Consider the following 26,223-nt stretch of genomic DNA (forward strand, 5'->3'; position numbering starts at 1 on the left):
ATGCCCTGGTGCTGGGGCTCTGTCAAGGACATCTCTCTGTGTTCTGCTGTGGAGGGGTCTGTGAGGCCAGACAGAGAAAACACACAGTGCTCATTAAAAAGAGAGCACTGAAACTTGGACCCATTCCTGTGCACTTCAGTCTTGGCACAGTGCTGCTTTCCTGCCTCCCTCGGACTCACCCAGCAGTGACATCTCCACGCTGTGGGTTGTGAGTGTCGTGCAAGGATGGAGTTAGAGGAGTTCTGATAACTCCTCCCCACTCTCTGCAAAGGTCACTGGCTCAATCCAATGGAACTAAACTGGAAACAAATGCCCAAAGAGCAGAAATCCCCAAACGTGTCACATCAAATCACAGAGAAGCTAATGGGACAGAGCCACATGGTTACAGCATGTGCATTCTGCTCTATATCATTAATTTACTGATGTTAAATATTTCAGCAGGTAACTTCCAGGGCTTCCAGAACTGTCCTAGTGGCTGTGATCACAAATTATTCATCAGTAGCAAGTGAACAAGAAAAGCCGCTATGAACATGCATTTCTGAGGGTCTTGCTGGTTTTTTTACCTTTCAGCTGACTCCTTCTGCCTTCCAGAAGGAGGTGTCTCTCACCACCAGGAAGAGGCTGGTCAGCAAGAAGAAGCTGAATCTGCCCCAGATTGTCCAGCCTCAAGACAAGCCTGAGACCTCCCATCATAAGGTAGCCCTTCCCTGCCCTTGCTGTTTGATGTGATATTTGAGGAGGGTGCCAAAAGAGCTGCTTGGCTTGAGCCTCCTCGGTGTGGTGCAGCAGCTTTTGAGCAGCCCAGGGCAGAGGTGGAAGAGCCACTGTTTCCCCAGTGTGAGCTGGGCAGATGTACTCACCCAGAGTCTGTACTCACTGGGGATCAGTGCAGGATTCTCATTCACGAATGTTCCTCCCAGCAGCTGAACCTCTCCCTGTTCTCTCTTGCCTCTCCAGTTCTCAGCAGTTTACCCAGATCACCGCTCACTTCAGCCTTTCCCACCAGAGGTGGTGTTTCAGAATTACACCCCTGGTGAGGTCTATGAAATGCCAGTGGTTCTGAGGAACAGGGACAAGGTAAGTGCTGGGATGTGGAGGTTTACCACTGTGCTGGAAGAGGAGAGCAGAGAAAGCTGGTTAAGGATGGCACCAGGGCATGTCCACCTGTTTCCACAAGTGGCAAAACCATCATTCCATGTCTTTCCTGCAGGTTCCTCAGCAGGTGAAGGTCACCTGGGAGAGCTCACCTTACTTCCAGCTGGTGGGCCCCAGTGGTACGTGCCATAAAGTGCCACCGGGCCTCTCTATTACTATTCACATCCTCTTCACCCCTTGGCAGAACAAGGTGAGTCTGGAGGTCCCAAGAGATTGGTGTCTTCATCGGAAAGTGAACCTGCAAGGCTGGATTCAATGCAAGGCATCTGGCCTGGGTTTTGAGGACCTCTGCTGGTTTCAGTGGAGTTGCACTGGATCTAGAACTGGGAGATATTCTTTGCCCATGCTGAAGATGGGGATAAATGTCCTGTGCTGAGACAGTTTCTTTTCCTGCAGGATTATTTCCACCAGCTCCTCTGCATCACCGAAAGGGAAGAGTTCATTGTTCCAATTTGTGCCGTTGGTGCCCGAGCCGTCCTGGACTTCCCTGACCTTCTGGACTTCTCGGAGTGTCCGGTCAAGTACAGCAGTGAGAAGACTCTGCTGGTTCACAACCTTGGTAACCGGACAGCTCGTTACCACCTCAGCACCCAGAGGTGAGGCAGCTCAGCTTTCAGTGTGCAAAACAACAAAACCCAACTCTGTTTGGGTGATAACAGAGTTGGTAAAGAGCAACAAAAGGAACCAGAGCATCGGAGCTGCTGCCCTGCAGCCATGGCTGGAAGTGGGCAGGACGTGTGGGGTTTGCTGTTGCTTCTCCTGTTTTAAGCAGGATGCAGCCTTTGAGCTTTCTCTGTCCCAGATTTCCTGGAGGGTGCTGGAACATGTTAGGTATTGGCTGCACCCTCCTGAGCATAAGCACCTTGTGAAATGGTTACTCAGCACTGTCAGCCAAATAGGCCTGTTCTCTGGGAGGCCACAAGCACGTGGTTTTCCAGTGGTCCTCTCATGAGATGCCCAACGTGAGCTGTGCTGTGGACAGCCTGTGCTGTTTCTGTCAGTCTCAGAAGACAATCACTGTTTCTCCAGTTGGCTGAACTGGAGAGGGAAGTGCATTTTTGACACCGTATCTGCAAGGAAACCAGTTCAGTTGGCTGGTGGTGAGTTGAGGGTTACTTGATCCCAGAGGTCTTGGTGTAGGAGCTGAGGTCAGGAATGCAGCACAGACCTGCTGATTAACCTGGGGCAGCTGAGTGGCTTTGATTTTTTTCCCTGGGAAAACAGAGGTCAAAAGGCAACTTGACTTTTCTGCATGTTTCTGTGAAACATGAAGGTCTGAGAGGAGCTTCCAGCAAAGCCTGCCAAAGCTATTTAAGCAGGCTCCTCAGATGCTGTTCAAACAGGCTGCTGCTTTTGACTGTGCAAATATGTAAGCAGGAACTTGTAAATCCCTGTACAGTTTTTCTCTGGGGTTTCCAGATCTTGTTTTGTCACTGCCAAAATAAATACCCAATAAATTTTGGCATCTTTTTGCAATGTACTTGCCAGCTGTTCTATTGAGTGCTACAGAGCATGTTGGATCCTGCTTGATAGGGATTTAAAGAGTTTCTGAACTTCAGGAATTAAATATTGAAATAGAAGAAATAGAGCCTGGGTGCAGTGACAGAGGCAAAGATGGAGCTTATGAGCTGCTGATTCTGTACAGAATTTTTCAGCAAAGAGATGGAGTAATGGCTGCTTTAACCTAACAGACTGGGTTTACTGGAATAATTAGTGCTGTTTGACTTCAGCTGTTACACCATCACTAGCAGATAATATATGTTAAGATTAAATGATATTTGGGTTTCTTAGGCTTTAATGGACAGGTGAAGCAATTCAATTAGCAGTAATTTTTCTGTCTTCCTTGGGGTGAGAGGTAACTTCTAATGAGATCAATTCTTCCAAAATCAAAAGATTTAACAATGGCAGTTAAGGCACCAGTGGACAAAAGAAAGTTTGGCTGTAGAAGATAATTACACCACAGGACTTGAAGTCGATTGCAGCCTCCTTGCACACAGCATTTACCAAAAGTGCAGGTGCATGGTGCTTTGAGAGCTTTGGTGACAGAATTGCCAGCTTTGTTCACTTGTCAGCTGTTTCTAAATTATGTCAGGAGTACTTGGTCCTTGGTATCCTCATGGCCATAACTTTTGCCCAGCTCTGTCAATATGGGGAGCTGATGCCTGATGAAATGCAAGATGTAAATGACCCTTGAGCCTCATTGCAGATAGCTGGATGCAGAGCATGGGGGAGATGAGGTCATTTTATCCCACAGGATCTTGTGAGGGCTGGATCTCCTCCCACAAGAGTCAGTAGCTGTTTCTGATCCTGTCTGTTCTGTTCATCTTCTGCTGGCTGTGGTTGGCTTGCTCCTTGCTTGCACAAGTGAGCAGAAGTGAACTGGACTGCAAAAGGGATAACATCTCCAGATCTCCCCCAGGAATCCTGATACCTCTGTGTTGCAGCCCTTTCTCTGTCACTCCGGAGATGGGAACTCTGGGCGTTGGCGATGCCGTGCAGGTGACAGTGGGATTTCAGCCACTCCAGAGTGGTGACCATTCTGCATCCCTTGTAGTGCACTACGACACAGGTGAGCACTGGGCACTGCACAGAGCACTCCCTGCATCCCTCAAAGCAGAGCCCTTTCTAAACAGAAAGACTGCTGTGGCCATGGGTTTAAAGAGGGAGATGATGACAGTTTTTGTGGTGTTCATTTTGTAGTGGTTTGTCATCTTGATCATTGTAGCGCTCCATATAAATGCCATTTCTAGACAGTGTGTCTGATACTTTTTGTTTGCATCTCGCCTGGGAAACACTCACCTGCAACAGGAAGGGTGAGCTTGGTACTGAAGTTTGAGCCCCGATGAATCCCAGGAGTTAATTGGTTGGAAATAATGAAGGTTTGAAAGCTCCGGAAATGAGGAAGCCTTTGGTAGGGGTCTGTTCTAGAGGGTGAAATGCTGGCAGGTTGTCCAGGACATCCTCATGCTGTGCACATGCAGCTCTCAGGCTGTGATAAATGTACTGATCCATGGAACTGTTCATTCAGCTAAAAGCTGTGACACTTTCTTCTGTCACCTGTGGTTTGCTCTGTTCCTTGTGCTTCCATCAGCCAGTCAGCTGAGCAAAGACTCCCCTTTGCTTTGTTCCAGGTGAAAACACCCACACAAGCCTTCATGGAACAGCTGTGGATGTCCACATCAGGCTGGACAGGGATACTGTGACAGTTGGGAAGACGTACATCACAATGTCAAACCACACAACCGTGCGCATCCACAACCTGAGTGGTATCACAGCCCGCTTCCAGTGGAAGGCTTTTGATACTCAGGAAGAGGAGGATCAGCTGAAGCTGAGGTAGGTTTGAAAGATCCATTTCAGTGACATACCTCTCCCAAAGGTAAAACTATGTGGCTTCAGGAGATACTGGTGCTTTTGAATGGCTTAGGGTAAGTAAACCATCCCATCTCTATCTTCCTCCCCCAAGCAGTTGTGTGTCCGGAAAAGCCACTTGTGGTGGGTAGTGGATTCTCCCACAGCTGTGGCAGGGGCTTTGAGCCAGGAGGTTCTCTTGAGGGCTGCTGGCTTTTGAAACCTCTCTTGAGATTGTAAGTGTGGAGTAAAACTGTGTGCTGTGCCAGTGAACAACAAGTGATCCTCTGATCCAGTTGGGACCCCATGGCTCGGGGTCAGCCCCTTGCTGAGGAGCTGCCTCTGCACTTCCACTTCTCTCTGCAAATACGTGGCTGATTAAACAACCTGCTGGGCTTGTCTCTCCTGTGGCTGCAGGCAGTATCACAGGCTGTGTCGGCAGGAAAAGGACAAGTTATCTGATTTTCTGAAGGAGCACAGAGTGGACACCACTCACCGAGAACACTCTGCTCTTCTCACCCGCACCATCCAGAGAGAGAGGGCAAGGCTGCAAGGAGACCCCATGCTGTTCAACAATGACATTTTCTCCCTTGAGCCAAAGGTAAGTGATGGCTGAGAACCTCCCTTCCTGCTTCTCTTCCTCTTCCTCCTCATCCCTGAATGAGGTCACTTGACAGATCCCTGCCTCAGCTGGCTTTGTGTGCCAAGAGAGAAGTCATCGGGATTCTGGTGAGGCTGGAGAGCTGATTGCAAAAAGCATTTCTGCCCTGTGGGCTCCTGGCAGGCAGCAGGAGCCTGACTAAAGCTTCCAGTCTGTTATCAGTGTTGTTGATAACTGTTACTCCTTGCTTGTCATTGATGCTCTAAGTAAAGGCTTACAGGGCTATGGTTGAAAACAAGAAATGTGATGTTTGAAGATGGATGTTTTGCTGTCGCCTTCTGCTTTAGGAGGGAGAGATCAGGCCGAATTGTTCAGCTGAAATCAATGTGTTCTTTAAGCCCCAAGCAGCCCGGGTCTATGAGCAAGCAGTTTACTGCGACATCTCAGGTACAGCTCCTTCTCCTGCCCTCTCACCCCAGTGAAGGCGAGGTGCAAATACTCTCCCAGATCGCTGGGCTGCTGTGTAATTGCTGGGAAGGGTCTGTGGTCAGCAGGGCAGTGCTGGCACATCCCCACTGTCCCTGCAGCTTCCAGGGGATCTCCTCTATTTGTTTTTTTTTCCCTCTCAGCTGTTCTGAATGCTGCCTTTATTTAGTCTGCCCCTCCTCCTTTGGGAAAAACACTTCTGAGGTGCACCCAGGAGGAAGAAAAAAATTTCTGGCATTTCCTAAAGTTCCAGTATCAAATATAGGGGTAGAAGAAAGCATGGTCTCTCTGGATGGACCGTATCTCCTGAGGGAAGAGAAGGGTCCGTATCTTCTCCTGGAACAACAGGAGCTGGTCCCAGGCAGCTCAGAGTCAGGGACTAGCACTAAGGCAGCCTGGAAAATGCAGGATAGCAGAGGGAATTGCTGTACTGAAATAGAAATCTCTCCCCAGGCCGTGAGACCAGGCTGCCCCTGCTCCTCATAGGGGAAGGCCTTGGGCCCCAGCTCCACTTCAGCTTTGAGGAACTGGACATTGGGGAGGTTTTTGTCAGAGCAGCCCACAGCTATGAGGTGAGCAGCAGGGTTGGAGTGGATCCTGGTGGCTTCAGGGGCAGCAGTGAGCTTTGTGGACCTGTGGAATTCCTGGGAAGGAAGCAAAGGAACTTTGTACATCTTTGCTTCTGGTTTCTTGCACTTGCAGTAAATGGGTTGGCTGCAATGGAAGCTGAAGGTGCCCTGCCCGTGGTGGGGTTGGGCACACCTGGAGCAGCAGCAGCTCTGTGCTGATTTCACGGGTGATGCTGCGATGCCCAGCATTGCTCTTAGGGCCTGGCGTGAATGAACTTGGTGGTGCTGAGCAGCTCCTCTGTGCTGCAGGTCAAAGTGGACTGTGTGTGCCAGTGGGAAAACCCCAGAGTGCCTCTGGTCATGTGAAGTTATCACTACTTTGCATGAAAAACCCCAAGGCATACAAAGTTGTATTTCAAAGCTGTATTTTTTGGCTTCTGCCATGCAGCAGCCCAGGGCATCTTCCGCCTTTTACAGGTGTTAATCATTTAATTCAAAAGCAACTCAGACTTCTGTAAGAAAGGAAGATTCCTCATGTATTTCCATGTTGCTTTCCTGCTGCTGCAGGCGATCCTGTTAAACAATGGACCTATTGAGGCTCTCTTCAGGCTTGCCCCTCCAGCCACAGCCATGAGCTCCTGCTTCACCTTCCTGCCCCAGGAGGGCATCGTGGCACCAGGCAGGCTTCAGGCCATCCAGATCTCTTTCTGTCCCACCGTTCTGGGGGAGTTCAAGGAAGAATTCTGGTTCCATGTGACTGAATCCCCTAAGCCTGTGACCTTGACTATCAGGTGAGGAGTGCTTTGGGAGCTTGCTGGGCACATCTGCAGCTGTCTCTGGGTAATCATCTCCCATCTTACCTCATTTTGTGGTGCAGAAAAAAAAGGTGCTCCCTGAGGTCTTAGTCTTGGCTGTGATCCTGGCATCCCTTTAGTGTGGGAGTGCCTGCTGCCCTGTGTGGGTACCCAGGAGCTGGAGTGACTCCTTCCCAAAGGGATATCTCCCACTTAGGCCGTGGCAGGCAGTGGGATGGATCAGCTTTGGGCAGTACCTGGCCTGGGATGTCCCACCTGAACACCCATCAAGGCCCCCAGAGCTTTGGAGATGGGCCAGTCTGGGTGATTCTGCACCAGCAGCAGTGTTTTTAAAAACTTCTGTTAAGAATCCATCCCAAAGGGGCAGCAGCAGCCCCACCTCACCTCTCATGCCCATGCTGTGGGAGACAAGCTGTGCTCCCACCTCCTGTGCAGAGAGTGCATAGCAAGGAAAGGCCTGATGTGGGACAGGGAACTCTGCAGCAGGAACTGTCCCAAGGACTTGGAGTCATCCCACAGACTGGTGCCATTGCAAAGGATAAAATCCTCACTCAGCAAAGGGTAGAGGTGGGAAAAAAAGAAAAGTGATGATAGGAGAAGTAAAACTCACTTCTCCTGACCACAGCAGCTTGAGGGCTTGTCCCAAATAGTCTGTCAGCTGCTGACCACTTTGCTTTGGCTGCCTCCTGTCCACATGGGTGCTGTGCTGAACACAGGATGCTGGGTTGATTTGAAACCCAGGGTGGCTCTGACAGCAGCTAAAGACACCCGAACCCTTTGCAATACCCTTTAACAAAGCCACTGCCTCCCTGCCTTTGTCCTTGCAGGGGCTTCGTGATGGAACCGACTTTCCATTTTGATGTGCCTGCCCTCCACTTCGGTGACGTCTCCTTTGGTGAGTGTGCCCTGGGCTCCCACCACAGTGGGAGAGGTTTGTGCATTGCTGAAATGGAGCACTTGAACGTAAGAGCATCCGTCACTCGTGTTCCTCCAAACAGCCTCTTCAGGGTGTTAACTCCAGGGCTGCTGGTGCCTTAGGCAGCATTTTGCCATCATGAGATCAAATACGACCAAAGGGATACAAAGTCAGCATCGCTGTTTGGCCACTTCTTAGTTTCCTTTTGAGTAAGTGGCACAATAATAAAAGGCACCAGGCAGGAATATGGTTCTGTGATAGGAGATTCATCCTGCTTAATCTGATTTCATTCCTAAGGCCTCTTCAGCTGAAGGCAGCTGTTTTATCTTTGTTGCTTTTAACTGTGCTGCTGACCGTTGTCTGCATCCAGCGACCTTGGTGGCATTTGGGATTGTGAAATCTGTGTCTGTCCTTCTTGTGTCCCTCTTGCCTCTGTGTTGTAGTCACTGCTGGAGCTGGCAGTGGCCACTGTTGATGGGCATGAAGAAGCTCTGGGCTGTGCCTGCAGTTGGCTTTTCCTCCCTATCTGTGTTCAAATCATTCTTGGTAAGCAGCCTGTGGGAGATGTCTCCTCCACACACAGCTGGCCAGCCAAGCCATATATCCCCTGCAGAGCAGGTTGTGGGCTGGTGTCCTGGCTCTGCAGGACATCCCCATGAGGTGTGGCTGTATCCCTTGCTTTCCATGATGGAGTCTCAGAGTGAACTGGTGTGAACCTTTGGGGGCAGCAATCACTGCCAGTGAGCAGCGTGGGTGTGATGTCCCCGTTTGTTGTGTGAGGTGGTTCCTAATTGCTGATCTTGAAGCAAGGCTCAGGTTTGCCTCCAGTGGAGTGGGCTGTGAGTTGTCATGAGCTCAGTCTGGTTGCCCCAAATCAGGAGATGCCTTAAGGATCCTGCCCAGAGAAACTGCATTAGGGTGCTTTGCATCATGTTCTAGTTCCTAATTCCATCCTCCCTTTCTTTAACTGTAGCTTCTCCTCAATGACAAATCACTGCTTTTACACCTTGAGTGTTGGTGGAGTTAGCAGGGAATTTTACAGATTGAATTTTCAGAGAAAATGATCAGTCTGGATGCACATTCATTAGTGAGAAAAAACTGGTGCTGCTTTGGGACATGTGAGAGAGCTCCTCCTTCTCAGAGAGAGAGAAGTTTGTGGTGTTCTAAGACTGGACATTTCCAAGGCAGCAATCTGGGATCAGTGTCAAAGGGAACTGAGGATTAATTCCTCCCTCTTCTACTCAATGAGCTGTAGTTCAGATGACAAAGAGCTAAACTTCAAGCAGTTTTATCCTACCAGGACATTCACACCAGGAATCATGGGATACTGATGCCTAAATGGATATTTGTGTCATTTTCTTAGGCTTTCCTCGCACCTTGAGGTGCTCCCTGTCCAACACCTCCCTGGCACCCATGGCCTTCAACCTCTGTATTCCTGAGGACGGCTTGGGAGAGGCCAGCATTTGCAGCTCTCTTCAGATATTCAAAACCACTCGCCAGTCTTGGAGGAAGGGAGCTCAGGGTTTTATGAAGCCAAGGGAATTTCACATGAGTCCCTGCAGAGGGACCATCCGCTCCCTGGGATCCCAGGATATCGAGGTATGGGAAGAGTCCAGCTGGTGGGGCTGAAGTTTCACTGCTGTGTGGGAGGGCTTTAGCCCTGCCAGCTTTGAGCACATGTGAGTGAGAGATCTGCACTGGTGTGAGGCCTCTGTTAGCTGGGTCACTTGGGATATTCCTGAAGGAGCTGTTTTGTTTCCAAAATCACAAGCTGAAATCATGTACCAGATGATCAAGTACAGAAGCCATTCTTGTGCTTTTGAGAGTGATTTCTTTGATTGAAAGTGGGCAGAGGAAGGATGAGGACAGAAAGTGGCTGTTAAAGAGAGAGATATCATTGTATAGAGCAGTTTGCTTTTTCTTCCTCATCTCATTTCTCCTCTCCTGGGGAGCAGATGAGTTGTATTCACTGCAGGGATCTCCAGTGGGGACAGAAAAAATTCTGCAGCCCCAAACTGCCCAGCCCCTGCTGGGCCACACTTTGCCCTCAGCTTCCTGCTGTAAAGCTGGACTCATTCTCTTCAAGACAACAGATTTCTTCTGCATTTATGTCATTGTAGTCAGGTGAAAAATTAGTCCCTTTAACAAATCTTTTATTGCCAGAAGGCTTTTGTTACTCCCAAAGACTGTGCTCTACTTATGGACCAGCAGACGAATTAAGGCAAAATCCTCCCTTTCTGTACCATGGAACAAGAATGGGAGGACACTACACATGGGTGATGAGGTTTTGGGAGTGAGAAAATATTTGCTGCCCTTCTTTTCTGTTCTACCAGGTCACTCTGTGTTCCAACACAGTCCGAGAGTACAGGCTGGAGCTGGTGGTGGACGTGGATGGTGTTGGCGAGAAGGTGTTGGCGCTGACCCTCACAGCCAGGTACCAGCGCTTTTCTTGCAGCTGCTCGTCTTTCCTTGTGCATGCAGCACCAGCACACTGCCTAGCTGCAGCTCCAAAGGAGAAGTGTTGCTTAATGAGCTGGATCTGCCCATCTAGACATGAGAACAGTGCTAGGAAAGCAGCCTGTGGTGAGACGCCCCCCTGCTCACAGCCAGGCATGGCCCTTTTTGGTCTTTTTCTCAAGGGAGCAGGAATAACATTAATTGTTGGCCTGGGGTTTGGTGCTTGAGGTGTAACAAATTTCCCAAGGGTTGCCTCTCCTTCTTCCTACAAGTGGTGAACTGGTGCTGGGTTGTGACCACCCTGCAGCATTGGTTTGGGACACAGTGAGCTGCCTGCTCAGAGCTGGGACCTGGTTTACTTAAACAGTGTATGTGCCAGTGGGGAAAGAGGCATGAGTGGGGAGGGCAAAAGATCTTATGAAGAGGAATATAGTCCTTCATGTGGCAGGTGAACTCAGGTTTTGCTGCTTCTCTCTGGCTCTTTTGAGTAATGTTCTCAGAGTTGAGGCCAAAAGTTTTTCCTGCTGCAGCCAAATTCCATCCTGCTATGCTGCTGTGGGCATCAGTTTAATGACAAGAGGGATGCAGTTCCCTCTCCCAGGCAGAGCCATGCAGTCATTGCCTGGGCTGCAGTTTTGTCAAGCAAGTCAGTGTAGAGACCCATGGGGTGAAGAATCAAGGGAGCTGTACGAATTGGAAGAAGTTGATCACCCACTCTGTAGGGCTTGTGCCCTCCACTGCTGGAAGAGATGGCTCAGTTTTCAGGCAGGACAACAGCTCTGTAGGAGAAGAGGGAGTCATTTTTACTGAGACACTGGAGTCTTGTGTTCCTTGAGCCTTGATGGGCACTGGTCCTTGTGGGCAAGGCTCCCCCAGAGCTCATGGCTCACTGGGACTGTTACAGGAATCCTTGCAAGTGTCCTTGGGCAAAGAAGGGGCAAAGCTGTTAAGACAGCTCTGGAACAGGGCACATGCTCTGCCTGGGTACTTGAAAGCTTTTGCAATGTGGAGCCTCAGGGTTTGTCCCTCCTTGACAAAAGGTTTGAGTGAAAAGAAGTTAAAGGTGATTTATCACTGTAGGAGTATTAAATCTCTATTCAGTTTGACAAATGTCTTATGCTCCATTCCAAGCTCTTCGAGGGCAAAAGCTCTCAATGCTTTCAGTATCTCTAATTCTCTTGGGGTCATCTCTTTGCCCAGATGCATCGTTCCTCCACTGCAAGTGCTCAACCCTGTCGTGACGTTTGGGCGGTGCTGTCTAAAGGTCCCCTACAACGAGAAGCTGACCCTTCTGAATGACAGCGACCTTCCTGGCTGCTATGGGGTCCTTCCTCAGGTTTGGCCTTGCATCTACCTCCTGCCCTCAAATGTTATCGAGAGGGCTATTAGGGGAATAAAAGGGTTTGGATAAGACCTTGCTGGTTTCTATTCAAACTTAAAGGTTTGCTGGGAACAGGAACCTGAATACAAACTTTAGGAAGCAGTTTAACGTCTTGAGGAAGATGTTTATATTCTAGTCTTTGACTTGTTTTCAAGTGGGAGAGCTTAGAGGGTTGTGAAACTCTGATGTAAGGAGGCTGCCAGCACAGAAGTGGGTGTCTGTGGATGCAGCAACTTTTGGACCCCCTGGGGATGCTCAGCACCTACAACTTGCACCTTGTTTTTCGCCTTTTTGCTTTCTGCTGAGGATTTTTACAAGTGTGTGTGAGTTGCTCTTGTGGTAGACGTTAAGGAGTTTAAAGTTTCCTCAGTTCTGAAGTTGCTTTTGATTCTGTCCCTTCCAGGAACACAAGGAGAAGGCTGCTGCATGGTACTCCAGCTCTGCGCCGTCCGGGATCATCGAGGCTCACAGCTCGGTGGAGATCCCACTTACACTCGAGGCCCAGTTGCTGGGAGAGTGCAGCATCACTGCTGAAGTGGCCGTGTTTGGGAGCAAAGGATCCCCGCTGGTGAGAGTGAGGGGAGATGTGTGCCTTTGAGTAGCTCATCCCAGTGGGGCGTAAAGCAAACAGGGATTCTCCCAGGAGCTCGTGATACACAGCTGGCATGGACAAGGACAGAAGGGATTGGTGGCACAAGCAGCAGCTTATGCCTAGAAAAGAGAAAGGATGGAATCCTCACAGGTGGCAGTTTCAGTGCCTGACCCAGCATACAGTTACAAATCTGGGAGATGGGATAACAACCCCAGTCTGAAACCCAGACCAGTCCCTGAGTCTCACACTCTGCCGTGCTGTCAGATGAACACAAGTGCTGCTGCAGCAGAACTGTTCAGGAGCACACAGGAGCATTCCTGGATCCTTCTAAAGCAAGCACTGTGTACAAGACCACGCTGAAGGGATGTTTTGTGCAGGGCTGGGCTTGTCTAAAAGTCAGGTCCCTCAGATCTGAGAAATATCCATCCTATCTCTTCAGCAAAAGCCCAGCCAAAGATATATGAATGTCCACACAACTTGCATCTGGAGCACACACTTTGCTTGTTTTTTCCACCAAGTTTGGAAATGGACGAGGCAAGCAATTCCTGAACTAAAGCCTCCTAAAAGAAGATTCAGGCATATGTCATAACAGCAACAGTGGCTACAAACTGTAGGCCCTGTCTGCCAGGCATGGATGCTCTTCAATAAATAGTCAGATGTGACATTACCACGCCACCAAAGCCAGCGGGGCTGCAGGATGTGGGGGTGTGTATGTAGCAGTAACAGGGCAAAGTTGCCATCTGCTTTTATTCCTGCTCCTGTGTGTCACATTGCCTGTAATGCTGCTGAACAGGGCTTTTCTTGTCCCTTTTAAGAATACTGTAGGAGGAAGGGTTTGGCTTGTGTTTTTTTTTTTTTTTTTTTAATAAGCCTTTTCCTCAGTGAGGATAGATCCCATTGTCACACACTAACTGAAGCCGGGCCAGGCATCCTCCAGGTGCTATTCTGCTCGTCTCCAAAGGGCTCTGCGCTGCCTTTGCTGCTTCTGCCCCACTGTCACCTGGAAGCAAAGCCAGCTGGTGAGGCACAGCTCCTTCCAGCTTCTCCTTCCAGGGAGCCTTGGGCAGCATCAGCCAGGCTGCAGCCCCCTGGGCCTCCCTTCTCCCAGAGGGATAAAAGATCCATCATCATGGAGGGTTTTAGTTCCTTATTCTTGAGGTACCAGCCATGGTACATAGTTTTTTACTCTTCTTTGCACACAATCATCTCCCAAAGGGATGTGCATTTCTGGATGCTGCTCCTTCTGACTGAAGGTAATTCTGGCAGCTGTCAATGGCATTCCCTCAAAGTCAGGCATCACTAAAGGTTTTACATCATGGAGGCTGGTTTCTTCTGTAGTTAAATCATACTCCAAGCCCTCCAGTGAATCTTACTGGTGTTGTGAGTTTTATGCATTCAAGTCCTGTGTAAGAGTTGGGGTGTTTGGGACCAGTGAAATCCAGCAAGACTGAATGAATTGTCCTGCTTTCCACCGGTGTGAGCAGGTAGTTTAGCAGTGGGATCCATGTTCCTTGTTCCACTGTCTGCACCAGCTCTTCAAGAACAACCCTTTTGGGTTTCAGACTGTTTTTGAGTCAGTTCAGACTTTGTTTTTTTTTAAAAAAAATATACTGCTTGAATGATGCAATTACTAATTAATGCCCTTTACTCATATATATGAAGAATACACACAAGCACAAATTGAAGGAAGCTAACTTGCCTCATCTCTACTCTGAAGAGCCTGCTTTGCTTCTGACTTGTGCTGGTTTCACACTGGCTTCTTTCTTTGGGAAGAACTTAGTGTTCAAGGATGGCTGTGCAGCAGCAAAAGTTGGGAAGGTGGTTTGGGGCAAGATGGAGCAGGGAATGAAGCAGGCAGGAGGAAGTAGCAGTGGGGAGGAGGTGTGAAGAAGCAAGCATGGCAAACAGCATTTCTTTGTCCCCTGATAATGGGATCTTGTGGCTTTCAGATGGGATTGCTGCAGACCCCACACTTGCTCCAGGCCTTCTGTTTCAGTCTAGATCACTGAAAACTTCAAACAGCCATAATTATCCCCAGTCTAGGAGTGCTCTTAGAGCTGTCTAAGCTTTTGAAACTCTCCTCATTTAGTCTTCTTTTTTAATCTTTCCTACCTTCTTCCTGAAACAGGAAATCCATTTAGAGTGCATTGGACAGGGACCAGTGGTCTATGTATATCCGAGAAAGATAAACTTTGGCACTATCCCAGTCTTACAAGATAATTCCAAATCTCTCCAGCTCTCCAATCAGACTGACATTCCTGCAACCTTCTGGGCAGAGATGGTAAGTGTCTGTGGGGCTGTTTTCCAGTGAAAATGGCTGGTTAGTAGCAGCCCTTGACTTGTTTTTTTGTATGCAATGTTTTTCTATTGTTCTGTGTAAGTGGAAGCAAGATATTGCATCCCAGTGCAGCAAGAGAAGCCAGGATCTCGGGCACACCTCAGTGAAATAGTTTGTAGAGAGGTTGGAGCAGAAATTAGTCTGGATCAGGTTTGCAAGTTCTCTCTTTATTTTGTGGAAGATATTTAGCTGTGCAAGTCATGTTTTTGGAGCTCTGAGATCAAGAGAAGCCTGTGGCCCTTTGCTCCTGAGAGGGCATGGATTTCCTCATGGATTCCCCATTCCATCTGCATTTGTTTTGTGACAAACTTCTATTAATGGCAGAAACCAGGGTGTGAGATCTGCCCTCAAACTGCTCGTGGGGAGGCAAGTTTCACACACACTGCTGGGTCAAAGCAGTAGGGCCCTTGCACACAAATGCACCTGGGAGGGTTGTGCACCCCCAGAGCCTGTGGGCTCTGTAGCAGTGCAGAATATCTCAGGAGACCTCCAGCAGAGAAGGGCTGTTTATTTCGTGGAGGCCACACAGGGGAATGAGCTGCAGGGCTGGAGCTGTAGCAGGGCTGGTGCAGCCGGGAGGGGTGCATGGCTTGGGGCTGAGGGGAGTGTGCTCCCTGCAGGAGGGGGGATCTGGGAGAGGCTTGGAAACAGCATTGAAAAGATGTTTGATCTTCTTTGTGTTGGGTGAGTTGAACTTCTGGAGCTGGTTAAAGCCAGCCCTGACACTGTGGACTTGTTTGTGTTTGTGGATGAAGCATCAGGTGTTGTCTGAGAGTCCAAGCTCAGCCTCCTGGGCCAAGGAAGAACGGGGTGAATCTTCCTCTTGCTGCTTTTCCAGCTGTTTGGGGGATAAACATAACCCTGAAGTGGGGGATTGCCAGGGCAGCTTTCCCTGACTCCACAGTGAAATTCTGCTCTCCACCCCTGCAGGAAGCAGTGCACCTTGGCTGGGTGGGCCTGGCATGGAAAGGATGGGTTTGACATGCTTGTACCAGGCCCTGACCTGCAGAGCTGTGTCAGTCCAGCTGTGCTGCTGTAAAGGCTTCGCTGCCTCCCCTGGGCAGTTCCAGCTCTCCTGCCCCATCTGCAGAGGGAGGTCCATGAGAAACCAGAGGATGAGAACGCTTAGGAAGGCCATGCCATGCCCACAGGGCACGTCTTGCAGGGTTTTTTCTGCTTAATGCTTTCCTGCCCTGCTATAACCATTTAGAGCTGACTTTTCCAAAGCAGAGGGCACTGGGGCACCTCTCTGCAGCTGATGGTCAGTGGGAAGCGAGGGCTTCGGTCCTTCAGGGGCTGTTCAGAAGCACTGAAGGCCCCTTGGGAAAGGAGACTTTGGGGTTTTGCTCAGCTGGCTTTGCAGAGTTATTCTTCAGGCTCTCAGCAGTGTCCTCCAGCCGTGTGGCTGCTGGGGTGGTATTTGAGCAGTCCTGGCTTCCTCTGGCCTTGAGCCTTTGTGCAGATCCAGCTCCACTGTCAGGAAGCCAGGAGAGAGTAAATAGCTTCCCTTGGCAAGCACTCCAAAGAGAGACTGGAGGGGGAATAACCTTCTTCTTCTGAGGAGCATCCCTTGGGTTGAGCAAAACTGGGCTAATGATGTGAGTCTGTTAAAGGAAGGTAAACTACAGGTTGTATAAGCTCTTGGAGAGTTGCTGTTGCCAGACTCCATATCTTAGACTTAGGGAAATTACAGCCTTTATGATTTTTATCCTCTCTTAGTGCTTGTTATGATTAGAGTTAAGAAAGTTGGCTTTCACAAAGTTGTTGATTAGTTGTTGAAATAAAGTTGGTAATTAGTGAGTAAAGAGGGTTGTTAATTAGGTTGTTGAATGTTTCTGCAGTTGAACAGTTGTACGTTGATCAGATTAAATTGTTGCAACTTATCAAGGTTAAAAGTTATTAGTTAATGTGTTCACTGTTAATAAAATCGTTAGAGATAGTGGTACAAAATGGAGAACAGGGGAATGTTCCAGAGCCCCCATAAGATAATCATAAAAGGAGGGCCTCAACCCTTATCTACATAAGGGTGGAAATGAAGGACTCTTTACTGGATGTTCCCCGGTCCAGTCAGAAGACCCCAGACAACAGCCAGAGGACAACGAGCCAACAAATGGACTCTAGACAACAGCGAGCCCATCGTGATGCTCTGGTTGGGTGGGGAAAGGGGTGGCCGGGAGGCAGAGACTGGGGGATAAAATGTGTTGCCCAAGGCTGTAAGTGAGCCTGTGATCTGTTCTGCCCTGGCTCGAGCTTGCAGCACTGCACCCCTTTGTCTTGTGTGAGGCAAATAGCTGCAAGTGGTCTCTTATTGTATTTTAATTTAGTTTTGGTTAATAAATTTGTTTTAAAGCTCAATCCTGAGCCCGTTTTTAGCAGTTCTCCTGTTTCCTGCACGTCACAGCAGAGCAGGTCCATGGTTTCTATCCTAAGTTCGTGTTTGGCTTGTCCTACAGGCTGGCAAACGCTCACGCTGGAGGATTGAACCCAGTAAAGGAGTGGTCCCCCCTAAGTCTGAGGTGTCTCTGATTGTCACAGCAAACCTGGATGACACAGAGAAATTCCAGGACAAGGTGAAGGTGTTCATTGAGAACAGCTATATGGACACCATCCCTGTCCAGGCTGTGGGCACCGGCACCACAATTGTCACTGACAAACCTTTCGCTCCAGCGCTCAACTTTAAGCCCCACTTCAGGTAGGAGACTCTCAGCTTCCACTTCTCCTGTGGGTTCAGCAAGGAACAATTTTTCCACAGTCTTTCAGGCTGGATCTTCTTCAATACTCAAGGTCCCAGGCCTGTTTCCCTTTAGAAACATGTCATCTGAGAGTCATCAGATATCCTGGAAAGCCACAGAAATGGAAAAGCTGGAAGACCTGACTGTGGCTGAAGCTTTGAGCTTGGGCAGCCTTTTGGGCGGAGGTTTTATTGCAGAGTGTGCAGTCAGGGAATGCCATCAGGGTGCTGAAGCTGAGTGATCACAGGGAAATAGCAGCTCCCTTGACATCTTCCACCTCTGCTTCTCCTCTAGCTTCACTCCCTGCTGTTACCAGTTCAAAATGACGAACAAAGGACGACGCATCCATCGGCTGTACTGGACCACTCGTCCCCCTGCCCTCGGAGGCACCAAGAGTAAAAATGCTTCGCAGACCCCCAGAGCTGGCAGCCCCGTGTTTAAGCTGCGACCGCTGCACATGGACCTGAGGCCGGGCCAGACTGTGGAGATGGTGCTCGAAGGCTGCTCCAGCGCTGCTCAGGTGAGGTCCCTGCCAAGGGCTGAGCCTTCCCTATCAGATCCCCTCCACTGGGGCTTCTTCTGCAGCCCCTTGACATTTGCCTGGGAAAAGGAGCAAGTGACTTCAAGAAACTGTTTTAAGGCCACAAGTTTCCATGGCAGCACCAGTTGCTTTCCTTGCTGGCCACCATCAGTTGCTAAGGCTTTTTTGTGTTTCCATAGCTACCAAAACCCAGTGCTGAGCTCAAAATCCAGGCTGAAGGAAATACTGCTCCTTCGGAGCAAACAGGAGATTACCAGTGTTATGTGTTGGGGCAGAAAGGAAGAGCAGAGAAAATAAATTACACTTAGACTAGAAGCCCAGGCAGGAAGTAAATTAAACTAGTGTCAAGTGATTTTTCTGAGGGAAGCAAGGAGCAAAACAAAAGCTCTGTGAAGGGTGGGAGCATCTGGGAGCAGCTTTCCTTTTCCTCTGAAGACAAACATGGGCAGAGGGCTGGTCTAGCCCTGAGTCCTGGAGGGGGAAAACTCAGTGTGCCAGCTCTAATGATCAGTGTGATGTCCATCCACGTGGGAAACTGTTCCCAGGGATTATTAGAATTGACAAATTGACTTTTGTCAATATTTCCATAACCGCTCATCCCAGTCTCTCAGCCAACCCTGGTGTCCCAAGGGCAGCCAGGTTTTGCAGCACCCTTGGAGAGCAGCTCAGGGGGAGATTTTAACAGAGTCTTGGGGTGTTCTCCTCTCTGTGCCTTTCTTCCCAGGGGAAGAGCAACTCTGCAGAGAAAATGCCAGCTAACCCTGGTGTGCATTCCCTGGCTGTAGGACCACTGGGCACAGATATTTAGAAGAAATAGGTGGCAGCACAGAAAGAAAAGAGGGCTGTTGAGGAGAGCAAAGACTAATTACAGTCACTAATAATAAGTGACAGGAATAGGGCCCATGGGTGGGTGGCAAGCCAATGTGGGGTGTTTGGCCTGCCAGCACCCACTGGGTGACAAGTGACTCTTGCATGCAGGAGGTGAAGGAGCGGCTGCTGTGTCACGCTTTGGTGGGGAAAGAGAAAGCAAAGAAAAAGATAATGCAAGTGAATGTCACCTGCGAGTTCATTTGCCCTGTTGTGCAAATGTCTTCCAGAGCAATCACTTTCCGTGTGGAGAAGGTAAGTTTCTGGATTGCATCTTGGCATTTAAAGATATGACTGTTAAATTGGCTGGAAGTAAATAGAGATGTATGCACTTCTGGGGTTGAAAAATGTGAAATGCATCAGAAGGGGAAGGAGGTCTATGGCTACTTGAGGTTGTTTTCCCTTGTCTCCTGTTTCTGTAGAAACCCAGTGATGTCCTGACGCTGCAGTACAAGCCTCTGTCTTTAAAAAACATCTGCTCCCTTCCACTCAGCATTGTACTGGACTTGGAGCAGCCGTTCCTAATCTGTGATGTGAACCAGCAGCCCCTCCCTGCAGACTCCAAGGTGGGCATCTGTGGGCTCATTCTGTGGGGTTTGAAGAGGAGAGATGTGGTGTTGAGAGGTCTGTTGAGAGGTCCTCGAGTTGAGAAGTTTATTCTGTAGTGTCAGCAGTGGATTGGCCTGAGCTGCATCAGCAGAGCTGCTGAAAGAAGCAAAATCTTACCTGAATTGGTAACATCCATGCTGGCTCTAAGACACAAGGAGAAGGGAGCAGGAAAGCAGATCGGGGCAAGCCATGCAGTAAAGATGTCTCCTGGAAAGCATCCCAGCTCTCCAGCAGCCATCCCCTTGTATTGCTGCTGAGCACAGAAACGTGAGCCTGACAGGACCTCGGGCCAGAGCGTGGTGCCTGCAGTCAGACCCCCACTGTAAAGAAATGAGGGTGAACTGAGAAGCCCAGGCTGGGGTCACACTTTGAACGTTTACTGTTTCCTGCTGTCAGACTGGGACTTGATCACAAAGGTGATTAATGTTCTTCATCTCCTTGCAGCCCATGGTGCTGGATGTAGGGGAGGAACTTCATTTCTGCATCCAGTTTAACCCAGCTTATGAGAACGATTTGAACAGCCGGGTAGCAGAGAGGGCACTCAGGGTGTCCTTCATGGAGCATCCTCATGAGGAGCACATTGCTGTTCGGGGAGAAGTCCACTTCCCAAATCTCCGTCTCCAGGCCAAGGCCCTGGACTTTGGCTGCGTCATGAATGACACTAAACAAGTGCTGTACATGGAGATGACCAACTGCAGCCCACTTCCTGCCCTGTACCACTGGTCTTTCCAGACAGACAGCCAGGTGAACACCATAAGGTAGGTGCACCTTTGCCCTCTGCTTAAAGCTCTTCTTCCTGGTGTCCTGTTTGTACTTTGCAAAGACCAAGGCTGTTTGCCTGGGATTTGACAAAATGTTCTTGAATTTTCCTTGTGGAAATAACACTGCCCAGCCATGATCAGGCTGGCAGTTCAGGGAATAGGTGATCTCCACCAGTTTGACACCAGACTGGAAACAATGTCCTCCAGCCAAACTGGGCTTGTAAGACATTCCCAACACTTTTCACGTAGCCTGTAACCTGGAGTCCTGATTTATTTCTGGAGCTACAAAGCCATGCTTAGGCATTTGGACAAGCGGATCTATGTGACCTCTTTTCCCTCCTTGCCAACCTGATTTGTGGTGCTTTCCTACAAAGCACCTACACAGAACATGGTGCTGCTGTTCCAATCTCTTACTGCTGCTTTGCTGTATGCCCCATAGTAGTTTCCCCTGGGAAGTAAAGCTGCTTTCTCTGTGGCTGAGGCAAAGACCACCTTTAACACCTGTTAAACCACACTCACCTTCCCAGAGCAGCTCTTTGGTGTTTGACAGAGATCAGCAGGGTCTGCAGCTTTAGGAACAGCTGCATCTGTTGGGGGGAGCACACATCTGAACACCCCTGGAAGCAGGGCCCATCCAGGGCTGGGCTGTGCTTCCCAAGCCCAAGAGCAATCCTGCACTCATACTGGGGCACATCTATGAACGCATTTCTGGCAGTTCCTCCTGCTGTGACCTCTCTGCAGAAGTCTGGGCTGGGCACTTTTCATGACAGCAGCAAATGGTTTTTCCATAATGCCCCAGAAACCAAGCCAAGTTAACCACTGGGCACTGAAGTGCTGCTGTTATCAAGAACGGAGCTCATCTAGAAACAGCTTCCTTTAGGGAATTGGGATTAGCTCAAAGGGAATGACCTCAATAGCTCTGAGGAGAGTTGTGTTTGACTGTGTGGGGAACACTTGCAGCCTGGCACGGTGTCAGGCAGGCATGGCTTGAGTGTGTCCCCAGCGTGGCATTAGAAACACAAGCAGAGCACCTGCTGTGATTTAAAGCAGGGAATGTGACCTGAGTTACCTGGGAGTGTTGGAAAATAATAACTTCCCCCTAACCCTCCCAACAATGTTGGGGAAACACTCCACATAAACACCTGGGAGAGCTGCAGAGCTTCTGGCGTTGGCCTTGAGGGGGACGAGGAAGGGTTGACGCTTTCAGACGGGTGCCAGGGGGGCTGTGCTGGCTCATCACTGGCCAGATCTGCCCCTTTGTGCTTCAGTCACACTTTTTTGCAGTTTATCTCTTTTCCTTTCCTGCTGTGCTTTTTGCCTCCCCATGAGGTCTTCATCTCTGTTCTCTGTAGTTCCTCACTGCAAGCAGTTACCATCTGCAAGCCCAGCATCATCCCTGGGCTGTGCTGAGCATGGACCTGCTCCAGTCTGCTTTGGCAGTGGCTGTTACTGAGCTCACCACACCAGCACCCAGCCACGGGCCACATCCCGATGAGGAGCTGCTCTTGCAGGCATCCCTCTCTCCCGCTACAGGGCCATGACCGCAGTTATGTTATTTTCCAGGTTCCTCCCGTCACCACCTACATTCAAACCCCAGTCATCAAAGAAGGAGCAAGTGTTTCCAAGGAGACACTCCAAGACTGAAGGTGTGGAGGAGCCAACCGAAGCCCCGGAAGCAATGCAGGATCCTGCTTGGGAGAATCCTGCCCAGCAGCCAGCAAATGCAGAGGACTCTCTGGAAGCAGAGGTAGATTTTCTTGCACATCTACCACTTGCATTGCCTCCCCAGCTTGCCACCAAAAAATCACGCTCGTGCCGACCTCCCTTTTTGCTGCCCTGCTGTCCTGTGCCCTGAGAGTGGGCTGGGCAGCAGGGCCAGTGGCTGGACATGAGGTGTGTGGGGAGGGAGAAAGAGGATAGTTTTGCTTGGAGAAGCTCACTCAGATCCTGCAGACCTATGCTGAGTTTGGGATTTTTTTGGCTTAGTTTCTTTACGATGTCAAATGAGGTCTTTATCTGCATCATGATGAGAAGACTTCCAGCTTCCTTCGTGTGTCAAGCTGTGACGAGCCCTGATCTCCATGTACCCCCTTCCCAAGCCAGCTCGAGCGCTCACACCTCTGCCTTCACCCGACAGCTGCTATTGCAGTGACAGCCCCAGAGCTGTCTTTTATAGAGCAAGACCTTGCAAAGTGACTGTCTCTTCCTCCAAGCAAGGGAAAAGGCCTTTGCTCTGCCAACTTGCCTGGTGAACATCAGCACTCTGGAGTGGAAAGTGGGTCCTTGTTCTGCATTATGTGGAACAGAGGCTGCTCATGGGGAAATACGACGAAAGGAAGCAGAACAGTTTCTCAAAGTGTCAATGTTGGCATTAAGTTTAAGGAGAGGGGTTGTACCTGCTCACACACAACACCGTTCTGAATCAGGAGAAACAAAGCCCTATAGATGCAATGAATAGTGTGGCCGAATGTTTTCAGATAGAAGTATAAAATCATCTTTATTTCCTGGTTGTTGTCATGTATGCACAAGTAAACCAGGGAAATTCAAGTGGTCATCCTAGAGTCCTGGAATGGTTTGGCTTGGAAGAGACCTTCAGAAATTGTGTAGTTCCAGCCCTCCCTGCCTGAGTGCTGGGGGCACCCAGTTCCCTTGTGCAAGTTTGATGTAGGAAGTGCAGATGGAGCCCAGGTATCATCTGTAGGTGGGCTTGTACCCACACTCGACTGCTGGCATGGACATTTTCATACTTGATTTGTGCCCAGGTCCCTTCTCAGCTGCTCCTGGTGTGGTGAGGTGGTGGAGCCTGCAGCAGAGTGATCTTGCTCAGACCAGCCAGCTGCTCACTGCAGCCCGTGGTGCTTGTTTTCCAGGAGCTGTCATCCACTGCTGTGGAGCCTCAGAAGCTGGTGAGGATGAGGGGATTGAGTCAATTCACAGCAGTGGAGCACCTCAACTTGGGAATGCAGGAGGTAAGTGGGAATCTGTCTCACTTCCATGTTTCCAGTGTGGAAGGTGGTTGTGTAGCCCCCACTCCCACTGGTGGCCCTCAGCATAGCCCACAGAGGGGCCTCGCATCCCTCCAAGCCCATCACAAAGCTCTGCTGAAGCAGCTGGTCACTGGAGAGGCCATGTGGGACATCTTGTAGGGCTGCCCCAGGACATTCCCTGTGCAGCACTTGTGGAAGGCATTGCTCCCATTTACCTCATCAGGTGGTTGACAGGAAAGTTTGGTAGGAACTTTTGCTGTAGCAGCTTGAGAAAGCAGCACGTAGATCAGAGAGAGAGGGAAAAGCCTCAGAAGTCAGATGAGCTGGGCTAGAGTCCTTCCCCCAGCTCCACGGGGCTCCCGCCTCAGAGTCTCCTGTTTTTCTGAAGGCAGCGAGAAGTGTTTCTAAAGGCAAGTTCTGCAGCAGAGAGAATTTCTTGCTGCCGGGAAACACTCCAGTTTACTTTAATGTAGTGATACAAATTGGTAAGTGATGATGGGAGAAGACTTTCCCCATGGTCCCTCTACTGGTCAGTGGCATGGACACAGGATGAGAACTGGGTGATTCTGGCTGTGTTTGGGGAGTAGGCCCCTCCAGAGCTGACTGTACTTTACTCCAAGCCACAGCTGCTCTTCTGCATGCATTTCCACGCTCAGCACCTCCATCTCTCCTCCCCTCCCTCCAGGTTTTCAATGTCCAGCCACTGTGGGGTGTGCTGCCGCTGGGCCAGAGCGAGCTGGTCACCTTCAGCTTCTTTGGCCACGCCAACATCGTCGCCCGTGTCACGGCGCTCTGCCACGTGGAGGGGGGCCCCACCTACGAGGTGGAGGAGATCGACTGGGGGCTGCAGGTACTGCACACTTCTCCTGGCACAGCTCCTTGGCTTGGAATCACAGCCAGCGGGTTCCTGCCCACCTCGATGCCAGGCTCTGTCCCCTTCTCAGCTCCTCTGTTGGCTCTGGGGCTTAGAATACAGCCTTTGAGGGATATGTCCAGCATCCAAGCTGGTTTAAAACGGCCATCTCCATCCCTCCCCTCGCCGAGGGACATAACGCCCTCCTCTTCAAGGCACCTAACACTGCCTCCTGGGGAAGGCAGGGCCCCAGTGAAGATGTCCAGAGGGGCATGTCCCTGAGACATCCCTCCACTGCTCTGCTCCTAAAGCTTGAGCTTCAAGGAAATGCTCTTGTCTAATGCTCTCTTAATCCACAAAATAATCCAGGGAGGAAGTTGGGCTTTCAGTCACTGTAGCTGAAGAGAATGTCCCAGAATAATCCCCACTTTACTTCTTTTCAGTTAAAAGCCCACAGATACTTCCAGCTGCTGGCCCTGTCTGTGTTGCCCTATGTGTCTCTCTTGTCACCAATATTTCTTGCCAATATTTGCATGCAGGTGCCTTTTCTTCTGGAATGCCTCAGTGCCACCTCCTTTGTTTCCCCTGGCTGTTGGTGACCCCTCAGAGTGCAGAGGACCTGTGTCCTCTGGTTCATTTATTACTGGCCCTTGCATGGTTTTACCACCCCTCTGTAGCTGCACTGTTGCATTGTGGCTGTTTGCTTTCAACCCCATGGAAGAGGAAGGAGCTTCCCAGCATCAGGCCTTTATCTATAACTTCCCACTCCTCTATCCTCTCTCCAGGTATTTAACCAAGTCCTCAAAGCAGAGGTCACCCTGCGGAACACCGGGGTGGTTGAATTCACCTACGTGGTGCCAAACAGCAGCACCGGCACTGCAGCAAACCCTCTGCCTGGTGTGCCCGTGGTCGTGCCCACCACAGTGAGTAGCACAAGTATTTGGCTCTGGCCTTGTATCAGGTAGCCCAGGAGAGGGTTAAAGGAAAAAAGCAGGAAAAAGAAGGAAAAAAAGCGGGGGGTGGGGGGGGGTGAAACACCAAACCCAGCCCTGAGAGATAGGGCTGTGAGCAATTGCTGCTGGGGGCAGAGAGATCAAGTAAGTGCTCACCTAAGGGACTCCCCCATGGCCTTGGCTGGCAGGTACCACTGGCCAGAGGCACGAGTGCTGGGCTCTCTGGCTGATACTGGAGTTGGGTGCTGCTGACTTTACTGAGGGTCACCTTATTCCTTGTCCCTGCCTCCCCACTGCCACCACTAAGCAGCATTTACATAATCCTTGCTTGGGCCTGAAAATGCTTTGCCAGAAATTGTCACAGCCTCTGTACTGGTTCCTCCCTCCTCTAGCTTTGCTTCTCTGCAGCAGCTTTGTGGGGCAGTGAGGGGGCCAGGGAGGAGTGGGGCTGAAAGACCAAGGAGAAGAGTTTGCAGCATCCCACCATCCTAGCTTCTCAGTCCTGCCTGGATGTCTCGGAGCTTTGGCAGCATTCCTGTCTTTGGCCCTCTTTGGAGTGGGCAGAGGAAGCCAAATGGCTTTCTCACTGTTTCATGCCTGTCTCGTCCAAGGGATGACACGCTGGTGCCCTCTTCCTGCGAGCACCCGCAGACACAGCTCTGCGTGGGCCCCGCACTCAGTTGCTGGAGCAGCATCCAGGTGCTGGCAGCTTGGCCGGGCTCCCTTTGGCTGCAGCCGTGTTGTGTGCCGGAGGAACTCGGGAGAGCGAGTGGCAGGGTTTGTCCTGCTCAGCTGCTTCTCCCTGCAGTGCCAACAGGAATGGGGAGCCGAGGGCCCCGCCCAGTGTACTGGGGCGAGCCAAGGAAAGCTGCAGCTGCGTCCTGTCACCCAGAGCCGTGTTTTCCTTCAGCCTCGCTGGTGTGAGCCCAGCCTGGGGCTTGGACAGCATTTCTGGAAGCCCAAAGAGGAGGATGGCCCTTCCTGCCATCACTCTCATTCCCAGATCCCATCCTAGTCTCTGCTCCTGCATTTCCAGAGACGTATGTCTGCAAGAAGCCATGGGTCAGGATGCGCTTGGTGGAACTGCAGGGGCAGAAGGTGTTTTTGTTGGGATCAATAATAAGGGGTCAGGCCCTTCGACACCAGCCTGGAATTGCTGATGTGCTGTGACAGGGCCTGCTGGCCCTCCTGAGAGTGCAGGTGCTTCACTCCTCTTCCACAGAGCCTGGCAAAAGAGCTTTTATTTATTGAGCATGGCCCTT

General features: G+C 50.3%; 2 protein-coding genes across 2 annotated transcripts in view; both read left to right on the forward strand.

The window, feature by feature from the left end:
* On the forward strand, window positions 1-25,578 carry LOC104691881 (hydrocephalus-inducing protein homolog). Its single transcript, XM_039558589.1, has 27 exons — window positions 1-60; window positions 571-696; window positions 958-1,077; window positions 1,211-1,345; window positions 1,552-1,751; window positions 3,600-3,724; window positions 4,287-4,488; window positions 4,921-5,104; window positions 5,452-5,551; window positions 6,044-6,162; window positions 6,727-6,950; window positions 7,802-7,869; window positions 9,254-9,489; window positions 10,224-10,324; window positions 11,548-11,683; window positions 12,132-12,296; window positions 14,449-14,601; window positions 17,112-17,350; window positions 17,685-17,910; window positions 18,910-19,053; window positions 19,221-19,364; window positions 19,852-20,165; window positions 21,732-21,915; window positions 23,039-23,137; window positions 23,841-24,005; window positions 24,794-24,931; window positions 25,573-25,578. Exons 1-27 carry the CDS (start codon window positions 1-3, stop codon window positions 25,576-25,578), a joined length of 4,113 nt encoding a protein of 1,370 aa, XP_039414523.1.
* Window positions 24,794-26,223, forward strand: part of LOC104691787 (hydrocephalus-inducing protein homolog) — an 8,285-nt gene continuing 6,855 nt past the window's right edge. Inside the window, exon 1 of the mRNA XM_039558322.1 lies at window positions 24,794-24,931. The gene's annotated coding sequence lies outside the window, so the exon portion shown is untranslated. The remainder of the gene's footprint in view (window positions 24,932-26,223) is intronic.

The sequence above is a fragment of the Corvus cornix genome, chromosome 11, assembly GCF_000738735.6.
Source record: "Corvus cornix cornix isolate S_Up_H32 chromosome 11, ASM73873v5, whole genome shotgun sequence".
NCBI classification, from domain to species: Eukaryota; Metazoa; Chordata; class Aves; order Passeriformes; family Corvidae; genus Corvus; species Corvus cornix.

Excerpts from the sequence above, each read along its gene's own strand:
- LOC104691881 (XM_039558589.1), top strand. The coding sequence starts at position 1 with ATGCCCTGGTGCTGGGGCTCTGTCAAGGACATCTCTCTGTGTTCTGCT. Across the intron at positions 5,552-6,043 it reads AGTTTACTGCGACATCTCAG|GCCGTGAGACCAGGCTGCCC; the intron begins GTACAGCTCCTT and ends ATCTCTCCCCAG. Across the intron at positions 19,054-19,220 it reads TCACTTTCCGTGTGGAGAAG|AAACCCAGTGATGTCCTGAC; the intron begins GTAAGTTTCTGG and ends CTGTTTCTGTAG.